The 19808-nt window shown below is 39.8% G+C and overlaps 2 protein-coding genes across 3 annotated transcripts; both read left to right on the top strand.

The window, feature by feature from the left end:
- Window positions 1-1780: 1780 nt before the first annotated feature.
- On the top strand, window positions 1781-10454 carry LOC139611333 (annexin A1-like). The gene is made up of 12 exons (XM_071465918.1): window positions 1781-1916; window positions 2007-2113; window positions 2336-2441; window positions 2577-2671; window positions 3861-3974; window positions 4783-4873; window positions 5138-5274; window positions 6174-6267; window positions 7097-7192; window positions 8463-8521; window positions 9396-9518; window positions 9618-10454. Exons 2-12 carry the CDS (start codon window positions 2045-2047, stop codon window positions 9672-9674), a joined length of 1041 nt encoding a protein of 346 aa, XP_071322019.1. The 5' UTR covers window positions 1781-1916; window positions 2007-2044; the 3' UTR covers window positions 9675-10454.
- Window positions 10455-11152: 698 nt separating this feature from the next.
- Window positions 11153-19571, top strand: slc30a5 (solute carrier family 30 member 5). 2 transcript variants are annotated; one of them, XM_071465917.1, is made up of 16 exons: window positions 11154-11710; window positions 12176-12298; window positions 12437-12503; window positions 12767-12852; window positions 13016-13103; window positions 13230-13317; window positions 13447-13523; window positions 13649-13819; window positions 15266-15554; window positions 15701-15909; window positions 16199-16356; window positions 16479-16608; window positions 17694-17943; window positions 18034-18260; window positions 19090-19218; window positions 19306-19571. In XM_071465917.1, exons 1-16 carry the CDS (start codon window positions 11640-11642, stop codon window positions 19474-19476), a joined length of 2334 nt encoding a protein of 777 aa, XP_071322018.1. In that variant the 5' UTR covers window positions 11154-11639; the 3' UTR covers window positions 19477-19571. The 2 variants fall into 2 exon arrangements, with proteins under 2 accessions (XP_071322016.1, XP_071322018.1); XM_071465915.1 differs by having other exon boundaries at window positions 11153-11710; window positions 17694-18260.
- The last annotated feature ends 237 nt before the right edge of the window (window positions 19572-19808 follow it).

The raw sequence follows: 19808 nt of genomic DNA on the forward strand, positions 1-19808 counted from the left end.
AAAAAAAAACATGATATAGTGCAAATAACCCACAAAATAAAGTGCAGAGAACTGGTTACTATGGATCTCAGATACATAATGTATGAATGGAAACATGGACGAGTCTTAATACAAAGACTAATTTCCCTTAATGATGCCCTCACAACATTCCTTATTTTTCATATGAGCACAACATATGTATGATCACTTACATGTACAATAGCCACAGAAATGGATGAGCTAGCAAGGTGAAGTCAAAATATAATATATTAACAACCCACATGGGCAGACGCACATGAGGCCCACAGTATATGGAGGAGATAAGTACATTGTGACAGATGCACAAACACCAGCCTCTAACTAAACTTGCCTGGAGTATGTTTGTTGAATAACTAGCATATTTGACTGAATCATGATGTTTGATAAAACACATTTCTAAAGAGACAAAGTTTTCTCATTAAAGTTTGAGCTTATCAACTGCAGGAAACAATGATCTTAGGTGTCCAGACACTGTGAAATTAATGTTAATTTAACGTAGTATATATATTAACATGTTAAAGGTTCCATATATTACACTTCTCTGGTGTTTTATTTGAAGATATATTTGTGGTTTTAAGAACCAAAAACCATCTCGATGTAGTTTTACATCTCTTCTCTCAGCCTTTCTGGAGCTCTAATGACAGGTCAGTCAGCCAATGGTTGGCCAGCAGAGTGGTGACTGCTTTGTTGTGACATCACAAAGTTACAGAAGTCCTGACGTCTCATTTTAAGACTCAGTTTCTGAATACAGGCTGTGTATTCTCTTTGGACTGAGGTTTTGATACTTTCATAATGTTTCTATAGAACCTAGACCTGCTTTATAATAAACAATGACATGGAAATCTCAATTTCTGCAATATGGGACCTTTAATAATGTCGATTAAGCATATTTTCATGCTGTTACATTGTGATAATTTTGAAGACATTGGCCTCTTTATCTCATCCATCTACCACTCAGTTTGTTCCTGTACTTCATATAAACATAGCGTGGTCATGTCTGATGTCTCAGTTAATGATTTTCAACACATCTGTGCCTGATTCTTTTTTGTTTTCTCTTACATTCACATTGACTTTGTAATTCTGACTTTGAAATAAAGTTTAAAATCTTTTAATAACATCTTTGTAGCAGTTCAGTTTATATCCTTTTACTTTGTATTTTATTGTACCCTACTTTATTTTTATTTTATTTTTTATTTTTTTCAATCTTGCTTGTCTAAACCTGGTTCCCACATTACCCACAATGCAACTTAACAAAAATGTTTTCATTTTCAAACTTGTATTCTTCAGACCCAACAGACCCTGACTCAGGTGACATCACTTGAGGACATTGTGTAGCTCCCTCTGGAGCCACAGAAATCTTCATAAAACTTTTTTCAAACATGCAGGCGAGCTCCCTAGGATCTATAAACAGACTTTAATGCATAAAATCTGCTGAGTTCCCTTTTCACAGCCCAAGATAAAAATGTGGAAGAACAGGTTCAGTTATGCAATTGTGCAAAAACAACATTGTGTTGTCTCAGGTCAGTTTTTAGGTGAGTTTTCTTCACCAGCTCCTTTAAGTTATGAACTAGTCGCTTGTATCTGAGTTGACACTGTTTGCTACATGTCTGCGTGAATGATAAGTTGTTTGATCAAAGGGTGAAGCACTTCAAAATTTCCATCACAAGCCCGAACAGAAGAGTCACCCAACCAGTCAGAGGTGTCCAAACCTCAGACTGTCACCTTGCAGGAATGCTGTCTTTGAGAGGTGACAGATGATTGGCTGATCCTCTGCAGGCGAAAACAAACCTGCCTGAGAATCATCTGCACAGAGTTGGGTGGAGACACAGACCAAGCTAAATACTGTGACATCCAGAGATTTACAGACTGGGGTGTGAGGACAGTCTCCTGTAGCACGGGTGAGGTTTTTACATTGTGAAATATGATAAGAACCATTTTAAATCACTCTAACCTCCTGTTTGTCTTTCTTCACCTTTTTCCCTCTACAGTCTTTGTTTCTTTTTTTAAACCCTCCAGCTGAGGAAAGATGTCCATCTTTAAGAAATTTTTCAAGAATGTCATCCATAACAGAGACCCTGAAGATGACACAGTTACAGTGAGTATCACCTGTAGGAGCGACCAGTCATTGGGAGCATACACCTGATGTTGGCTAACTCCAGTTACGATGAATGCTGTGTAATTCCAGTTTGAGATCCAGGTTTTAATGAGAGACATTGTAGTATTTGTTCTTCGTATGAATTTCATAGCTCTGTCAACCCTGGCAGCTCATCATCCTGTCCAGAGTTTGTAAGGCATCTGTATCTGTTTGTTCTTGTAGGTGAAGGGTAAACCGAAGCCGAAGTATTATGGAACAGTCACCCCGTACCCCAACTTCAATGCCAGCGCTGACGCTTCAGTTCTGCAGAGCGCCATTGAAAGCAAAGGTGTGTCTGCTCACTCCCGTTTTCTTAAAGATGACCTCATGTATGTAAGGTTAGGTTAGGTTGCTGTGAAATGTTCTGGCTCTCCTCTCAGTGCTTTAAAGACAGCGAGGTAAAAGTGCAGCTTGTTCCTCACAGGAGTGGACGAGGATGTGATCATTTCAGTCCTGGTGAAGAGAAACAACGAGCAGAGGCAGAAGATCAAAGCCGTTTATGAGGCGTCCACTGGGGAGGTGAGAAAATTAAGAAAGTGTCTTGAAAAATCTTAATGTAAGCCTGAAACATTAAATGTCAGTCATCATTCTGACCTCACTATGTAAAGTGTTTTGAGCATTTACACTTTTGCAAAACAAATGAGGTCAGTTGTTATGACAACAAGTCATTCAATCCCTGTGCTGCATTAGAATTAAAGCTGCTCTTGCAATTCTTATTTCCTCACATTAACCCTTTGGGTTTAACAGGCTACAATTACACCAAAGATTAATTAATCTTTCACATTATACATAAGACATATGACTCATAAGACTGTGGTACGTTTGAAGGAAGAAATAAAAAATCTTAATTATAAGTAATAAAACACAACCTTGTTTAATTAAATACACGCAACCAAACTTTACTCAGTAAAGTTATGACCAGCTCTGGCCTAGAGCAGTGAGTTTTGGTCCCACTCACTATAAATCATAATGTGATTGGTTAATTCACCTGCCACTTACTAAACAAACACACCCCGCTGTGGAGGCTTCCAGCCTCCTGTGCCGGTTCTGAGGTCCTAACCACTGAGTTCACCTTTTCTCTGCCAAGAGACAACAACAAAGAAAAAGAAAAATCTGATTGGTTAACTCTGTTTTCATGGTTACAGGACAGTAACCTTTTCATTTCTAAAGCAAATTTACAACAAAATGAGGATGAAGTTAGAATTGGAAGAGAATAATGATTAAATTAAAAAGAGTAAAGAGAGTAAAATGCTGATGTGTGGCCTGACGGTTCCTCACTGCTTAGGCAGTTTTTCCTTATGACTCATCGCTACTTGTGCTACTTTTCTCATGTAACATTTCATCACTAATGTTAACAAGTAAATCCAGCAGACCTCACAAGAAGGACCATTATTATTGGTGGTTCCCTTCCATTCACTCTCAGTCAGGCTGTATAAAGAGAAATGTCTTTAAAGCAGCTGACTGAAGGGAAATTTAATCTGCTATGATCCTGTAGTTATAACTAGTGGTGATAGTGGTCATTGTTCAGCAAATGTTTAAAGCTCATATGTGAAGAATTTGAAAATGTTTTACTCATACACACACAAATCAGGACATAATGGCTTTAACTTTCTGCAGTAGTTTTAGTGTGTTTTAGTGTGTAACGCCATGAATTTCATGAACTATAGTTCCCTCGTGTCTTCATGTGGCTGCTCCCTGTGTGTTGCAGAGGCTGGATGAAGATCTGAAGGGAGCTCTGCGTTCAGATTTAGAGGATGTCTCTCTGGCTCTGCTCATGACACCAGCTCACTTTGATGCCTACCAGCTCAGGAAAGCCACAAAGGTAAATATCAGAGGTTTGTGTGCTAAATATCAATGGAGAATATTTCCAGATATCACTCTATGTGTAACTCTTTGTTGTTCTACCAGCAGTGAATTCCTCTTTGATTTGGCCTCTGAATGGTTTTCATCTTTCAAAAAGGTTGAGCATTAGTTGAGCTGAGTAAGCTATTACATGTACCATATTTTATTTTCAGGTTTTTCAGTGGCAAAATTGTATATAATTAACCTTGTGTAGGACAATGAGAACAAAGTAAAGAAGTGATCCCTCTCTCAGCAGCAGCAGTTACTAGTTAAGTGCCTTGCTCAAAGGCATTTTACTGTTGATAATGAAGGATGGCAAACTACAGATTCATTTTCCTGACCGGAATTAGTCTCTGCTGCCAGTCTTCAACAGTCTTCCTGCAAATCAACACTCTTGAGATTGGCAGTAAGGTGTAGTCATTATTTTGTGATCTAATCACATAAATAGATTATTTTCCTTTAACATTAAAAAAGAGAGAAGCTTTTCTGGATGTCTGTGTATATGTATCCTCACCATTTAGTAAAAATCGAGTTATGAGGAGCTTTAAACTGAACTTCACATATAACACTTAAAGCCTGTTAAAAATAACTCAATAAGCTGTATCTGGCATTTCTAGGCACAGCTGTTGCTTGGTGATTCACTGCTGTTTTTTCTTTAAACATTAGTTCTGTAACTAATATCTTTAATGCTTGGATAACACTTGGGGTCCTATAAAAAAACAATTTTACCTTTGAATTACTGTTTTAAATTTCATCACTCACTTCTGGTATTTGCTCCTTTCCAACAGGGTCTGGGCACACATGAGGAAGTCCTGGTGGAGATTCTGGCAACCAGATCAAACCAAGAGATTCGAGAGATCAAGAGAGTCTTCAAAGAAGGTTTGCCTCGCTTCGGTCCCATTACTTTATTATGTGTGGTTGTACATGAGCTGTGAACTGCTGAGAGGTCCTCACATTTCATGTAATATCTTCGGTATGTAACTGACACTCTGTAGTGTCTCCAGTGGAGCAGTATAACACTGAATTTCCACACAGTGCTGCACTGTTATCATTGTTAACCTCTAAACATACCCTACATAACCACTGCCATTATATTATTGCAGAGTGTGTGATCTTTGTACTGAAATGCTCTTGATCCCTCAGAGTATGGAAAGGATCTGGAGGAGGTTATTGAGGATGAGACCAGTGGTGACTTCACCACAGCCCTTCTGGCCATGTTGAAAGCAAACAAGGATGAGAGCACTGAAGTTGACCTGGCTCTGTCCCGAAAGGACGCAGAGGTAAAGTTCAGGAAAATCAACTTTTAAACTATATGACTGGTGTTATTCTTTATTTCTGTTGTCAAAAAATCCCTTGAAAAAAACAAATAAATACTGTCAAACTTACCTATCCTGTCTGCAACACTGTCACAAGCTCATTGGTTCTTATTGAAGATAGTTTCATGTTTTTAAAAAGGTTCTAATTTTCTACAGTATTAGGGCACTGTAGTTTTTAAAGGCCCCATAATGTAGAAAGTTAGATTTCCCTATCTATTTTGATTATAAAGCAGGTGTAGGTGCTGTATAAATACTGAGAAAGTATTAAATCATGCAATCCATGGAGACATGCACATAATCTGTATTCAGAAACTGTGCCTTAAAACAAGTTGTTGGGACTTCTGTAAGTTTGTGATGTCACAACAAAGTCACTGCCCTCTGTCATGCACAGCCCACATGGACCCACCATCCAATCTTTTCTTTTTTCTTAGTTTTAACTTCATTAACAACACAAAACCAAGCGGTTCATTCTGTCACTGAGCTCACAAGCTACAAGTCAGAAAAATGTTGAGGAAATGCTGCACAATTGTTGGATGTCAGAATATCAATACATCAATACAGAACCATCCCAAGGACAGTTCTATTATAGGCAAAAGGCTCAAGTTTATTTTTTCTGAAATATGGCAGCATTTAATCGTTTATTCAGCTCATTTCAGCGCTGGCTGATCATCGCCATTTGCATTTACTAGTGAGTTTTACCAAGCTACAAAAAACTAAAATCTATGACCTGTGGTTAGCCTGGCCATGTGTCACTCAAAACTGTCAGCCAATCAGAAGACAGACGCGCAAAACTATCACATATACATGTATATATCACCAAACATTCTTCACAGGTTAACAGTGTTACTGTTTTCTATCTGTAGATGCTGTTTGAGGCAGGTGAGAACACTTCAGGAGTCGACGTCTCCGCCTTCATCAACATCCTGACCACACGGAGTGGGCCGCAGCTCTCTAAGAGTGAGTGTGTTCGAAATGTGTGAATGCTTCAGCTGTTAGGTTGAAACACTCAAAGCCTTCACTTTTAAATGAAGACACCCACATCTGGGCAAACAGGTGGAACCACACTCCTCCAGGTGACAGGTGGAACACACCCAGCAGCGTAGGAACAATACAGAGTCAGGCAGGAGGGCAAGTAGGCACGCAGGCAGGCACACGGGCAGGCGCAGACAACAGGACACTACACACAGGTAGCAGGGACACAGGGAAACACATGCTGATGCAGGAGATCTGGCAGTGAACACAGGAAGTGAACTGGTATATGTAGTGCAGGGCTGATGAGGGAATGGGGTGCAGGTGTGGAGAGCTCAGGTGACTGGAACAGGTGCGGGAATGGGTGTGGCAGTCAGGTGAACAGGAATAAGTAGGAGGGTCTGAGGTCATCTGGTTGGTGTATTACACATACTTTGACATGACATGATGAATAAAGCAAAAATAACCTCTGTGAAATAAAACACTTGGATCTCTGGCAGAAAACCTACACAAGAAATGTCTAAAAACATCTGGTCCCCTTGTCCAGTGAGAGCTGTTGCAACCTACACTATCTGCCTCCTAACTGCAAACTTGTTGTTATTCATCTTTTGTTGTTCAGCTGAACTCATGAATTCTGGATGTTCATGTGTAAACATCCCTTTAAAGAGTGTTTTTTAAATTCCAGAAATGCTTATGGTATAATGCAGCAACCTTGTACCTTGAAGACAATAACTTGGAGAGGCGCCTGGTTTCTGTCTGACGACTACAATAACCCATTTACCCATAAATGCATGTTATTTGTGTGTTCACCTGTTAGCATTCCAGCAATACGCCTGCGTCAGTGACATCACATTACCTAAAGCCCTGGACATTGAGCTGAGAGGAGACATTGAAGACTGTCTTATTGACATAGGTAAAGTTGATGTCGTCATATATTTCCTGATGTGACGTGATTAGGTGTCTTTAGGTCTATCTACTTTATATTTTGCTGAGTTTCAGGGTACATACAGAAGAAAATTTTAAAGACTATGAAAAGCATTTTCTCAATTGGCTTCTCACTATGAGCAAAGTTGTCCTACAGTACATGAACACAACATTGTCTGCCATAGTCTTTGTTAATCAAGTCAAGTTATTTCTGTGTCTGTGCTTTTCTCACTGGATTGAAGAGGGTGGGGTTCAGCTGGAGGATGGTGATGTCACATATCTCTATATGCTAGTTAGCATTTAACAACATATAACAGCTGTTTGCTTGTCTTGTCAGGCTGCTGTATCAAATCTGATCTAAACACACCCACAGAGCTTCCAAACTTTAACCTTGATTGCTGTTATTGAATATTTAATATTACAGAGAAATAGTGAAACCATGTTGTCAGGGATTTTCAAGCACTTATTTTGTCATTGACAAGCTCTGACTATAGTGCTGCTCAGCTGATGTTAATATGGAGGATCTGCTGACAGGACACAGGCGGAAATATTTAACCACAACAGAGAAAGTGCTCCACTCATTGAACAACATACTGATTTTTTTGCTTTCTGGGGTCAAAATATAAAAGTTTATTCTGTGGGTGGAGTGAAACAAAAGATCATGAGATCAAACAGAGTGATCCTCTAGGGAGCATGGATGAGCTCAGTAAATTTCATAGCAATATGTCTGATATTGCCTTTGTACGAGTGAGAAATGTGGCGCCATCATGACTCTACAGGAAAGATCAGAGGGTCAACAAATTCAATGTGACCCTGAATATTCACAGTAAATTTTAAGGAAATCTGGCCAGTGGATGTTTTACACATTCATTCTCTGATGGGTGGGTGGATGGACAGACCACCTTCTGGACAAAGTGATGCTTTAAAACCACCCCTGGCAGAACAAAACGGTTCAACACTCTAAAACCTTTTTTAAAACATGATTTTGAATGTGCCATCCAATATAAAACAGTGGAAGAAGGGGGGATTGAAAAACACCTTAAATGCACAAATAATAAAAAAACATTTCCAGCTGAATAAGTGAAAATGAAGAAAAGTGAGATCAGGGAGGATTTAAAACTTTTTATGAACTACTTCAGCCTGAACATGAAACTCTATAATATAAGAGGTGAAGAAACACTGTAAGCTGTGCATCTGGACACGGCATGATGTTTGTGTGTGTGTGTCTGTGTGTGTGTGTGTGTCTCTTTGATGTTCAGTGAAATGTGCCTGGAACACACCAGCTTTCTTTGCTGAGAAACTCCATCTGGCCATGAAGGTGCGTATGAATATCTCTCTGCTTCCCTCTCTCACCATATGTTAGGGCGGATAGTGTGTGTGTGTGTGTGTGTGTGTGTGTGTGTGTGTGTGTGTGTTTGTGTGTCTGACTTTTCCACAAACATTTTCTGCTAAATTTATGTTTTCCTTGAGCAACTTCACCAAAACATAATTTTTACCTAAACTTTTATAACCTTGACATCTTTTGATTAGCATAAATAAATAAATTATTTGTACAATATCTTAAACCTTAAAGAGATAGTTCAAGTTTCTGGGTCATATGCTATTTTTCTTGCTTACTCAGAGTGACACAAGCTCATGGTTTTTGTTTTTTGTTTTTTTTTGTTTTTTTCTTTATACAACTCTGCATGTGGACTGAAGCGTGAGGAGAACTGCTTGATCGGTGAATGTAAAATGTCTTCAGTCGGAGGAACTCTCCAAAGTCTGAATGAATTAAAAACTGATGATGTCATTGGGGTTATCTAGATTTTAACCAGCAAGTCTGTGGTACTAACTGCGGGTCTGGAGTTTGAGAGTGGGTCTTTAAATTTAGAAGGCAGGGGGAAGGTTGAATGAAACACGCAAAAGTAGATATCCCAGTAGATATCACTTGTTTTGTATTTATGTCTTTCTTTCAAAAGCCAACTATGGACTGTAGTTGAAATAGTAATAAACTGAAAAGTCACTCACAATGTGCTGCAATCACAAGCAACATTTCAGATTTCTCTGCAAATATTTTCACCTTCTAAAAAACACAGATTAACTGTAGCGATGCAGCTGACAATACACAGATGTTGCACATCACAATGGTACATAACTTTCTGTGACATGGATGAGAACACTTAACTGAACACAGACGTGCTCCGTCGTCACAGGGCCACGGCACATGTGAGAATACGCTGACCAGGGTGCTGGTGAGCCGCTCTGAGATCGACCTGAAGAAGATTGTGGAGGAATACAGGGCCATGTACGACATCAGTCTGCAGGAACACATACTGGTGAGAAGACATATCTATTTTTCACTTCCAAGCTCATTAAGTGAAGAAATGACATCTTCAGTGTGTCTCAGCTAACACATCTTTGTCTCCGTTTCACAGAGAGAAACTGAGGAACATTATCAGAAGGTCCTGCTTGGACTCTGTGGACCCCACTGAGTTTGTGTCATTACCACTGTCCTAGAAATCAAGACTTTCTTCTCCACTGGATGCCACTGAAATCTCTCATATTTCTGAATCATTTGGGACAAAACTGTCTCTTTGACTTGATTCTCTAATAAAGCTCTTATCCCAGCAACAATAACATAAGCATCTCATACCCCTGTCTGACAAAAACATATTTCTACTGGTAATAACAGCTTTTTTAATCTCCTCAGCAAGATTTTTTCCCTTCTGGGAATAAATTGTAGTAACACGTTTAATATAGTATATGGGAAACTAATCTAAAAGATCCAGATAACATAAAAGAAGGACAATCAGGAGGCGGATTATATTTTATAAGATTTAAAGCCAATATCTCACCAAAAATGCTCATGCTCTGTTATGTTTTAACAAAGTTTGTGAAATCTTAGCGTGGTTCTGTTTCTTTGTTTTGTCTTTACCAAAAGCTTTGTTTCCACATACATAACATCGGTGATGAGGTTGCTTCATCAGCTGCAGGACTAACAAGACAATGATTTTAAAATCACCTAATTAGGCTCAGAGAGAAAGAAAAACATGCGTGAAGCTGCTTCGACTAATTCAGAAGAGTGTGATGTTACATTTCTACATCAGCTACTGTGTGTGTTTGCTGTCTCTCTTTTTGCTTCCATACGTTGGTTTTCTTTCTATACAATGAATTCACAACATGGCTCATTGTAATACAATGATATTAGTTTGTGAAGCGGAAGGGAAGAGGAGAAAATCTCAAATAAACCAGACAACAGGAAACAGTTTGAATTGATTTGAAATAAGTGGAACAACATATCCCATGAGTCTTTAGCCACAGAACTGTTGTCAAAGCCTCATGGGAGCTGTAGTTGTTTAATATGAAGGCATAAGAATAAGACGTTGAAGTCATACTGTCCAGTACAGTAGTAGATACTTTGAAAGCTAATTTCCACCAGGAAAAGAAAAACAACATGAAAAAGTTTGGAACGAGAAATATAAAAATACTCGTGGTAGGTCAAAGTTATCAGCTGTGAGTCACAATTTGATGACATCTGGACTTCTGTCGCTAAGTCATAACCACGAAATAGCTTGTGGAAATGTGGGATTTGTGAATAAAATTATGAAATATTAAGTAAAGATCTTTTACTTTTAACTCAGTATTTTGAGAAACTAAGTCATCATTTTGAGTCTGTCAGAATAACAGAAAATTATGAGATAAATATCATTACTTGGTATCTCAGACCTGACTCATTCCTGGCATGTCACCTATTTTTGTCCTGGCGGGAAAAGCTTTCCATAACGAGCATGACCCTCGGTATAAAATATAAACTATAATATATATCATATAATATATAATACACTGATTAATGAAAGCTGGTGAACACTGGTACATAGCTCACCTGAGTCAGGTCACTTTTCCCAGTCGCAGTGCCACCACCACCATCGCCCCCCCGGCACGTCCAAGGGCAGAACTGCGCAGGCGCGACTCTGACGAATAGACGTACGTGACGTGGAATGTTTACCGTGTCCGGAAGTGCTGTGACTCTTTTGTCAGCTTATTGTTTTACTCTTTCATTACGGACTTCAGCGTTCACTGTGGTCAACTCAACCTAAAACCTGTACATTTTCGTGCTCTGACTACGCGACCGCCTGTGTCAGTTTGATGTACACCGTCCACAGGACGTGTCGCAGCTACAAACCTTGGATAAAAAGCTAACTGACATGCCAGATGGCTAGCTAGCTAGCTAACAGGCTAAGAGTATGCCAGCTGACTGTTGGTTTCTGTTTGTTTACAGTTCACTTTAAACATTTTATTAAGTTAAAGCAGGGGGATGTATTAGGGCTAGAAAAAGCCAGTTCATACTCTTTAGCTGTGGCGGTTCAGCTTCACTATTAAGGTAACAGTGATGACGAGGTAACGGGAACATAAATACTGTTGCTGGACTTAAACTGGTCGAGATTGGGAGCTTGAAAATGGAAGAGAAATACAGCAGCAACGTGCTCTCAGGGGGGAAACTGGGCATGGTCGAAGTGCCTAATTCTAGGTATGTCTCTGTTGTGTTGTTTACGTTAATCTCATCTAACTGGTGTGAGTTATTGACTGTTTTCTTACCCCTAAGTCAGAGAGGTCAGATGACTAGCTGTAGTCCACATATGCGGTTTGTTGTTTAGTTTATAAAGTGTTTGATATTGTGAAAAATGTCCACCACAATTGTCCAAATATCTAAAATATGCTGCTACCTAAACTATTAAACAGAGTACACCTTTTCAATTGAAAATCTTGCTACTGTCTTTGCTTGATTAATAACTTAATAGTGATCAATGGATTGTCATAATTGTTATTGATTTTTGTTTTTACTAATCCATTACCTGACTGATTATTTCAGCAGATATTTAGTGTAACAGTGCAAAATAATGTGGAGGGGATGTATTAGAGATACAGATGAGGGATCTGTATCATCAACTCGATCACTAATATATCTTATTCTATATTTCCTTTTCCTCTTCAGGTTAACCAGGTACATAGTTTTACTGGTCATCTCAAAGATCCTCAAGGCTCTTGGGATCTTTGAATCATACGATATCCTAAAAGTTGTTCACATTGTCCAGTTCATCTTTGCACTAAAATTAGGGTAAGTACTCCTGAACTTATTTACTTGATGAGGTTTCATTTCATGCATTGTATTGAAATTGCAACCAGTGGTTATTTCTTTGCATTTTGAATTTATGGATGATGACAACATGCTGACAGAGATCTTTCCTTTTCTCAGGAGTGCTGTTATTCTGCTTTTCTTTCAAAAGCCTTTTTCCTCTGGAAAAGTCATCTCAAAAAGACAGGTTCGTTTGATTTCTTCCCCTTCAATATTATGAGCGAAAAAACCCAAATTTTTCTCTATGGTGTTTGATTATATCCACCATTTCTCCACAATTCAACATAACAGGGACATATGCATGTTTCTCAATTCTCTTATCCACCTATGGATGCTGTCTTGTTGTTTGTAGTGTTTGTGTTGAGTATTATAAAAGCAAAATATCATGTTATAATGAAACTGTATTTATTATATTGTATTGATTAATCTGTAAATCTGTTTTCTTTGTAGTGGATAAAGTTATTAAAGCATGCTGTTTTCAGCTGCGTCATATCTCTCCTGGGATTCTTTGGCCTAACTCTCTGTGGACCTCTAAGGTGAAATGTTTATCTACAATGATACATTTGTATTAGACTGTTTTTCCCATAGTATGTAAAGACATCAGTACTGTGTGTGTGGGGGTACTGTATCAGAGTGTGTGTTCATGCAGACACTGTTGTGTTCAACATGTAATTGAATCTTGGCTCATATCTATCACAGGACACTGTTGCTGTTTGAGCACAGCGATGTGGTGGTCATTGCTCTCCTCGGTGTCTTGTTCACCAGCTCAGGAGGGGGGCCGTCCAAGGTAGGAGGACACAAAGTCACACAACTAGTTTGTAATCAGAAACTTTGATCTCTAAAGCTCCGCCCCTTCCAGGTATATCTGACCTTACATGCATTTCTGTTGCTTGGTTTTTGTGCAACTCTGCAGACCAGAGGCGCTGCTTTCTTCATCATCGCTGTGATCTGCCTCCTCCTCTTTGACAACGATGATCTCATGGCAAAGATGGCTGAGCATCGTATCCTTTGCTCCATATGGAGGGCAACAGTTGCATCTGTTCTCAGTGTTTTTTGATGTGATCTGTTAGTGTTGTTGATATCACATGTCTCTGTTTGTGTTGTGTTTTCCTTGACTCGTCCTCTTAAAGCTGAGGGACACCATGACAGCGCGCTCACTCATTTCCTCTACACTGCCATTGCATTTTTGGGGGTTGCGGATCACAAAGTAAGCAAAGCTCATGTCCCACAGTAAATTTTATGTTTGCTGCTGCCTAAAGAGAAGCACAATAAAGTATTAGTTTTGCATTCCAAATTAATTTCCACCCACTGTTTTAACGTTCATCCTGTCAGGGTGGTGTTATGCTGCTGGTGGCCTCCCTGTGCCTGAAGGTGGGCTTCCACACGGTCTCCAGGAAATTATCAGTGGAAATTGGTGGTGCAAAACGCCTCTATGCCCTTGACAACCTGGTTTCTGCCATGGTGCTGCTGCCATGGGTCATAGTGCTCTCAGCGACCACAGAAGTAAGTGCACAGACCATTTGACAAGATGACAAATCTTTACCAATGTTTACATCATATACCCTCAGTCCTGTTTTAGCGATGCTAGCAGCTCCAGGCATGGCAGTGTCAGTGTGTCTATTTGTCACTCAGTCCAGTACTGTGGTCCAGACTGACATAACTCAACATTTACTGGATGGATTGTTGTGAAATTTGTCCATGGTTCCAGATGATGTAAGCTAATGACTTTGGTTATCCCCTGAGATTTCATCTACCACCTTCATGAGGTTGGATTTTGTGGCTTTGATTGAAATGTTGCAACAACTATTGGATGGGTTGCCATGACATTTGGTCCTTCACATTCATGCTCCCCTCAGGAAGAATGCTGATGACGTTGGTAAACTCTTAACTTTTCATCCACCATCGGGGCAAAATTTCACCCTGTCCAAAGCTTTACTGTTGGACAGTATCTGCAAATCTAATGACATTCCTATCAGCCTCAGCTGTACTGTTAGTCATCAAGTGTTAGCATGCTAACATGGTAAACTAAGATGATGAAAATTGTAAATGTTATTCCTGCTAAACATCAACATGTTAGCATTGTTCATTATGAGCATGTTAGCATGCTGATGGTAGCATTTAGCTCAAAGCGTTACTGTAGAACAGCCTCACGGAGCTGCTAGCATGGCTGTAGAATCTCAGTCTTGTCTCTCTTTTTGTGACAAGACCTAATGATAGCAATGCTACTCTGTTTTTTGGTCAGTGTAACACTGATTCAGAACAAGACCTCATTAACAAGTTTGGTTTAAGTATTTACGATGGATTCCTACATTCTTTAGTAACGATGTGACCTTTTCATTAAAGCCACATTACAATGAAAATTTCTACTTGTTCAACACAAGGTCAAACTAACAGCTGGATTTCTTCTTACTTTGAAATAGATATTATATATTATAATTATTACCAGTGTTTTTGTGTCCCCAAAACTCTTAGAGAAAGAATTGATCAAATGCAGAATCTGGGTTTCAGCACTGTTTCCTTTTCATTCCAGGTTGATGAAATATCTCAGTTTCTTATAAATCTGTTATGGAAGCTTTAATCTCCTTGCTCTCATATTCACTTTTTTGATCAGTAAAACAAATGCTCTAAATATGAGCAGTTTCTCATTTTCAGCTGGTGTTGTCTGTCCCTTTTCCCAGATAAAATACAAATGTCAGAGATGGCAGATTATATTAGTTGTAACTAGTTAATCTTAAATCAAAATATAACTAAAATCTTTCCTGTACATTTTCTCCAGCACCTTATTCAGACATAATTGACTTTCTTAAATTACTTGGGTTGTGTGAATGACCATATAAACATGTATTATGTTTAGATCTACCTCTCCATACTGTAAATCAGTGACGACTGTATCTGTTTATGCTCAAATGATGTCACAGCTCACCACTGTTCACTCTGTCTCAACACCAGAGTAAAGTAGAGTCATGGTCGTCCCTCATCCTGCCATTCGGGATGATCATCTTCTCCGTGATGATCCTGGAGTTTTACGTCGAGGCCGTGTGCAGCGCAAAGATGGAGACGCCGAGGTGTGCCCGCTACGGCACCATCGCCCTCTTCCTCAGCGCCCTGCTGCTGGCCAACTTCTGGACTCACCCGCTGACGGATCAGCTGCGCTCCATGAGCAAACCACCGCAGCAGGTCAGCACGGAGCATGTGCTCTCAGGAGGAGTGCTAGTCAGCGCCATGTTCTTCATCATGTGTAAGTAGGCAGGAGTCAGCAGGATGAGTACTAAATACTAAATACACAACTACATCTCATATTTTAGGGATGGAGGTGCAGTCAAAATTTTGTATATCCGCCATGATTTCTCCTCACGTTGTCTCCGCCCTCATCTCTCTCTGCAGCGTCCAGTATCCTCTCGTCTCCATCAAAGAAAGGTCAGAAGGGCACGTTGGTGGGTTACTCACCTGAAGGGACTCCTCTGTACAACTTCATGGGCGACGCCCTGCAGCACACGTCGCAGTCTCTCCCGCGGTTCATCAAAGATTCACTGAAACAAATCCTGGAGGAATATGACTCCAGACAAATCTTCTACTTCCTGTGTCTCAACCTGGTACGTATGATGTCACAAAGAGATAACTCACAGCTGACCATCAGGTGGAAGGTCGTGAAAATTGACTGTTTTACATTTCAGTAAACTAAAACCTCCTTGTGGTGTAGAGGAGACTTAGAGACAGTGTTTAGATCACAATATAAGGAGGAAAATAGAATTGGATCAACGCTTTCAAGATATAAATTTCAACTTTGTTAGCAGAAAATATTTATGGCTGTTTTTCACACTTGGAAGTGACTTGTCCTACTTTGTTTTTATTTTGTAAGATTTGTTGCTCTGAACGTTTCAGGCTTTTACCTTTGTGGAGCTGTTTTATGGTGTTTGGACCAACAGCCTGGGGCTGATCTCTGACGGCTTCCACATGCTGTTTGACTGCTCTGCTTTGGTCCTGGGGCTGTTTGCTGCCCTCATGACCCGCTGGAAAGCTACCAGGATCTTCTCCTATGGGTAAAGTCCATCTAGAACATGTAAAAAAGCCTTTGAGAGGAGATGCTGGAATAAATGTTAAATATTCAGCTGCATGTTTGAAAATGAACTCTTCTTTTTTTTTTTTTTTTTTTTTTTTGCAGGTTTGGTCGTGTTGAAATACTTTCTGGATTCATCAACGGCCTGTTCCTGATGGTCATCGCTTTCTTTGTCTTTGTTGAGTCAGTCACTCGTTTACTGGATCCTCCTAATATAAACACAGACATGCTGACTGTGAGTAAACTGCTTCTACCTTTTAATGTAAAGGCTTTTAACTGAATCTGTGTTTGCTTCATCATGTTCATGTACTTGAATTAATTCTGATCTGCATGTCCTGATCATGTAGCCATTTAATATTGAGCATCTGCTGATACAGTTCTCTCCAGTCCGACATAATAGAGCTGCTCATTGCACACTTCAGTAATTATTTACCTAAGCATTTATTTTCAAAGTAAAAGCTCTGTGTTGAAATATATAATAATCAAATAAAATAAGCAAACTAACAGGAGTTTGCTCATCATGTTTAGTGTTCGTTCTCTACTTAATGTGGCTCTGAAGTCAAAAGAAAATAAAATGTTGTCAGGCTAATCTTGTCTTAGAGACCACAAATGTTTGACAAAAAGCTTGTGTTACAACTGTGGTTGTTATGAAACACTACAGAGTTGCATCATCGATTGAGACGAGGAGCTAAAGGACTTCTTTCCTGGCCTCAGCTGCACTGATCTTGACTATACTTCCTTAATCTCTCTCTCACAAGTTCCCCAGTTAAATGCATGTGCTTTAACTAATCACTGGGGAATCCCTTTAAGAATGAATGAATCCTTTTATCCTAGAGTCAAACACGCAGAGCTGCTTAGCTCACATGGGCTTACAAGACACTGTTTATATTACAGGCAAGATAAACTGAAAGCAAAGCGAGCAAAACACAGAGTGCTATATCTCAGTATCAAAACACAGAATATCAGACGTAGCAAATTAAATACTGCATTGATGGTAATTTAACAAGAACTGAGCCAAATCAAACACTTTGCAGCATATACAGTAATCAAACACCCCAAAGATTAACATTTAAATTTCATTTTACTTCAAAGTTATGTTCCCGGTTCCTGAATCTGGTAAAACACTGGCAGTGCAGATATTCTATAGCTGCTGTTCTGTGTCTGATGATAACCAGCACCATGCTGTAGTCAGTGTAGTTTCTTATGCCTTGCCAGCTGCCTGACTTGTGTTCAGCGGTGGAGGGTAACAAAGTACATTGACTTGAGTACTGTGCACATCAGTCAGTCTGAACTGTGCGTGCTGTTTTTTCTCTCCTGCAGCCGGTGTCTGTCGGGGGCTTGCTGGTCAACCTGGTGGGTATCTGCGCTTTCAGTCACGCCCACTCCCACGGCGCCAAAAGCTGCTCATCACATGACCACGGCCACTCGCACCACGGCCACTCCCACAGTGAGCACAGCCACGGAGGTCACGGCCATTCTCATGGAGGACACGGGCACAGTGGTCATGGGCACGGCGGACACGGGCACTCCCACGGCTCGGTGGGTGGAGGCATGAACGCGAACATGAGAGGTGTGTGTTCTGGGAAATGCACAGAAACAAAGCCAGTGGGAGGGAAGTGCGAACCAGTTAAAGCCCTTATGTGTTTTTTTTTTCTTCCAGGTGTTTTCCTTCATGTCCTGGCTGATACTTTAGGCAGTGTTGGAGTGATCATCTCCACCATCCTCATCCGGCAGTTCGGCTGGTTGATCGCTGACCCGATTTGCTCGCTCTTCATCGCCACGCTCATTTTTCTCAGTGTCATCCCTCTGCTGAAGGACGCCTGTGAGGTTCTTCTTCTGCGAACTCCCCCAGAACACGAGAAGGACCTGAACAGTGCACTGGAGAAGGTGAGATGAGAACAATGTTACTGCAGTTTTCTCTAACAAATGGTGGTTTTACGAAAGTTTATTTGAACAGCACTTTTCACAAAGTGCTTCGGAACCAAATTAATAAAATCAAATGAAAGAATTAAAATCAAAATACATCAAATACAAAGATCAGATAAAATATACAAGAGGAAAAACAGATATAGGACACTGGGAGGACATGAAGTCGTTTAGTGGCGTTTTTTAAAATTACAAACAGAAAAACATTACTGTGTAAAAAATGATATTGTGCTTTTCTTTTAAGGCTTGACACCAGTAGAATCTGATGTTTTTTTATGTTATGTGGTTGGAGGCCTGTTTGGTTGCTTAGAAAATATCTCAAATATCATATTTATATTATTTATATATGTATACCTTTGACTCTGTCGACACATTCTTGTGAACACAATAACTGAAAAACTGGTGCATAGGAGAATCTTCGTACTGGACACCTCAGGGATCTCATATGGAGGAAATAATCTGATTACATTTTGGAGCATTTTGCTGCATAATTATGCATATTAATTTAATTTAGTTTTTTTTTTTTTTTTTGTTTCTGACAGCCTTCTCGATGACAAACTACTCGTACTGTGAGCATACACAATTATTCTATTTGCTGGATTACAACTTCAGCAAAGAAAATGTGGCATGGTCTCCATCATTGCCCATCACTTTTGGTGATCCAGATACTGATTTTACACTTTTTGTGTCAGATTTAGAGGATTGTGCAGCTTTAGTGGAGGTCTGCACTATGAAATGTTTTTAACTTGTAAATATGCTGCCTATTGAACGCCTAATTTTTCTGCTCCAGATCGAGAAGATTGAAGGAGTTTTGTCGTACAGAGACCCTCACTTCTGGAGGCATTCAGCCAACATGATTGCAGGGACCATCCACCTGCAGATCATGTCAGACGTGGTGGAGCAGAGGATCATACAGCAGGTCGGTACAAACACGACTCATACTCTATAAAACTTCCTCCAGGGTTAAAAGTCTGAAGTGTCTGACTGTAATTCTCCTCATTCACAGGTGACGGCCGTTTTGAAAGACGCTGGGGTGAACAATCTGTCGGTCCAGGTGGAGAAGGAGGCGTACTTCCAGCACATGTCTGGACTCAGCACCGGATTTCATGAAGTTCTGGCAATGACGCAACAGATGGAGTCCATGAAATACCTGAAAGATGGGACGTGTATCATGTAACGTCTGTCTGTGGGACCAAATGAAACTCTAGTGATTGTTTTTGAAATGTACAGTGTATGTATGTGGTTTAAATAAATCTGAATATATTGCTTTTATCATTGTGTCACTGTGTGTTTGTTTGCGTGCAGAACAAATGCTCTAAATGTTTCCTTCCTTTAAACATTCAGCGGTTAATTGACTGCATTATTTACATTTCTGTCATTTTCACTTCAGCGTTATTTGTTAGAACAAAGAAAGTGATTTTTGATCACTTAAAATTCCCACGTTTTTATTGGACCCTAACAGCATCTGTTCTTTCTTCACTAATTTCTTTCATCTGAGCTGTGTCGACC

This window comes from Trachinotus anak, unplaced genomic scaffold (assembly GCF_046630095.1).
Source record: "Trachinotus anak isolate AG129_WGS33_773 ecotype Australia unplaced genomic scaffold, CSIRO_AGI_Tana_v1 ptg000028l, whole genome shotgun sequence".
Classification (NCBI taxonomy): Eukaryota; Metazoa; Chordata; class Actinopteri; order Carangiformes; family Carangidae; genus Trachinotus; species Trachinotus anak.